The following is a 1,514-nucleotide window of genomic DNA, read 5'->3' as shown; positions in this document are numbered from 1 at the left end:
TCCCCACGCTACTCCAGAGAGCCTGCGCCAGCCAGAAATGACGTGGAAAGGGGGCACACGCCTGTCCACAGCGAGTCGGGACGCCCATCCAGCCCTGCCACACCAACCGCCAACAGGCGGGGGCCCCGGGGGCGCCCCAGCACCCGCACCGGCACTGACCCAGAGGGCGGGAGGGCCGTGGAGCCCAGCGCGGGAGCGGGGCGCCCTGCCCTGGCCCACCACCGCAGGTCAGGCCCGCAGACTCCTGTCGTCTCCTGCAGAGCCAGACTCGGGCGTTTCAAGTGCTGCAGACCAAGTCACCTCGAAACAAACCGGGGCCCTCCCTGGTGGCGCTGGGGTTGAAGCGCAGCACTGTGAAGCTGCCGGCAGCCCCTGCAGCACGAGTTCTAACCCTGGCCAGGGAGGGACCCACCGGGCGCAGACCCCTCCTGACCCGCCCGCTGCTCCCCCGGCAGTGGGTTTCAGTCCATCTGCCTGTTCTGCTCCCCGCTGTCTCTGGTGAATCACCCCCACACCTCTGGCCTGCACCAGTTCTTGTACGCAGAAATAAATCAACTTAAAACAAACTGTCAGCTGGGCAGTGGGCCCCAAAGCCCCATCGGCACACAGCAAAGGCCCAATGGACACGAATGTCGGCCGCTGCGCTCCGAGGGGGCTCTGCACCCCACCCCACCACAGCCAGGCCGGGCTCAGTGCAGGGCGGGCCCACACCGCCCCCGGAAAGGGGGTGCCCGCCGGTCAGGCTCCCCCTGGCCGCACACCAGCCCCCAGGAACCACTGCGGGCCGCCACCCTGGATGCACCAGAGTCCGGGGGGACCCCACGTCTGCCTGGGTGACGGAGGCCGGGGCAGCGGTGGCCAAGCCACGCAGGACCCACCTGGGCCCTGAGGCGGACACAGCAGTGACAGGCGGTGTGCGCCCCTGAAGTCCAGGCACCACGCCTCCCCAGGGCCTGGGCCTGCTCTGAGGGCGCCCTGCGGGGCCCCAGCTCCTGCCCTCCCGAGAGCTGCCCCACCTTTCCCCAGGACCCCTGGGGCATCCGCTCAGAACAGGCCCGCCCCGAGCGAGCGCCCCGCTAGGGGCCAGGTCCAGGCCGAAGGGCCGAAGGGCTGGGTGTGGCGGCGCAGCGCCTCCCCCGCCTGGAGCCTGCGAGCGCTCAGGGCAGCCCCGGGGGAGTGACCTGCTGCGGCACAAGGCTGCCCAGCTACTGCCAGGACGCCCCAAGGGGGCCCCGCACAGCCACGGCGCCAGGCGTGGCCCACCCGCCGCGCACGGCCGCCCCTTACTTCTTTTCTGGGTAAGGCTCGAAGGACTCATCGGAGGACAGGGGGTTTTGCCTCTTGTCACTTTCGTCCCCGCTCAGCAGGTCCCTGGGGCAGAGGAGCGGGGTGTGAGCACTCGCCCTCGGCACTCGCGGCCGCGCCTGGCTCCTGAAGGCTCGGAACCACCCCAGGCCGCGTGCGGGCAGAGGCCGCGGGCAGGCTCACGCGTGCCTGCGTTTATGCCACACGCG

General features: G+C 70.8%; 1 protein-coding gene across 1 annotated transcript in view; it reads left to right on the top strand.

Moving 5' to 3' along the window:
* FANCA (Fanconi anemia, complementation group A) overlaps positions 1 to 1,080 on the top strand; it is a 3,911-nt gene extending 2,831 nt beyond the window's left edge. The window contains exon 5 of the mRNA XM_012734977.1: positions 951 to 1,080. Within this exon, the coding sequence (XP_012590431.1) occupies positions 951 to 1,080 (130 nt within the window). The remainder of the gene's footprint in view (positions 1 to 950) is intronic.
* Positions 1,081 to 1,514: the final 434 nt, after the last annotated feature.

This window comes from Condylura cristata, unplaced genomic scaffold (assembly GCF_000260355.1).
Source record: "Condylura cristata isolate star-nosed mole 26May11 unplaced genomic scaffold, ConCri1.0 scaffold00282, whole genome shotgun sequence".
Classification (NCBI taxonomy): domain Eukaryota; kingdom Metazoa; phylum Chordata; class Mammalia; order Eulipotyphla; family Talpidae; genus Condylura; species Condylura cristata.
Note: the sequence above shows the minus strand (reverse complement) of the source record. Positions and strands in the feature narration are given on the sequence as shown.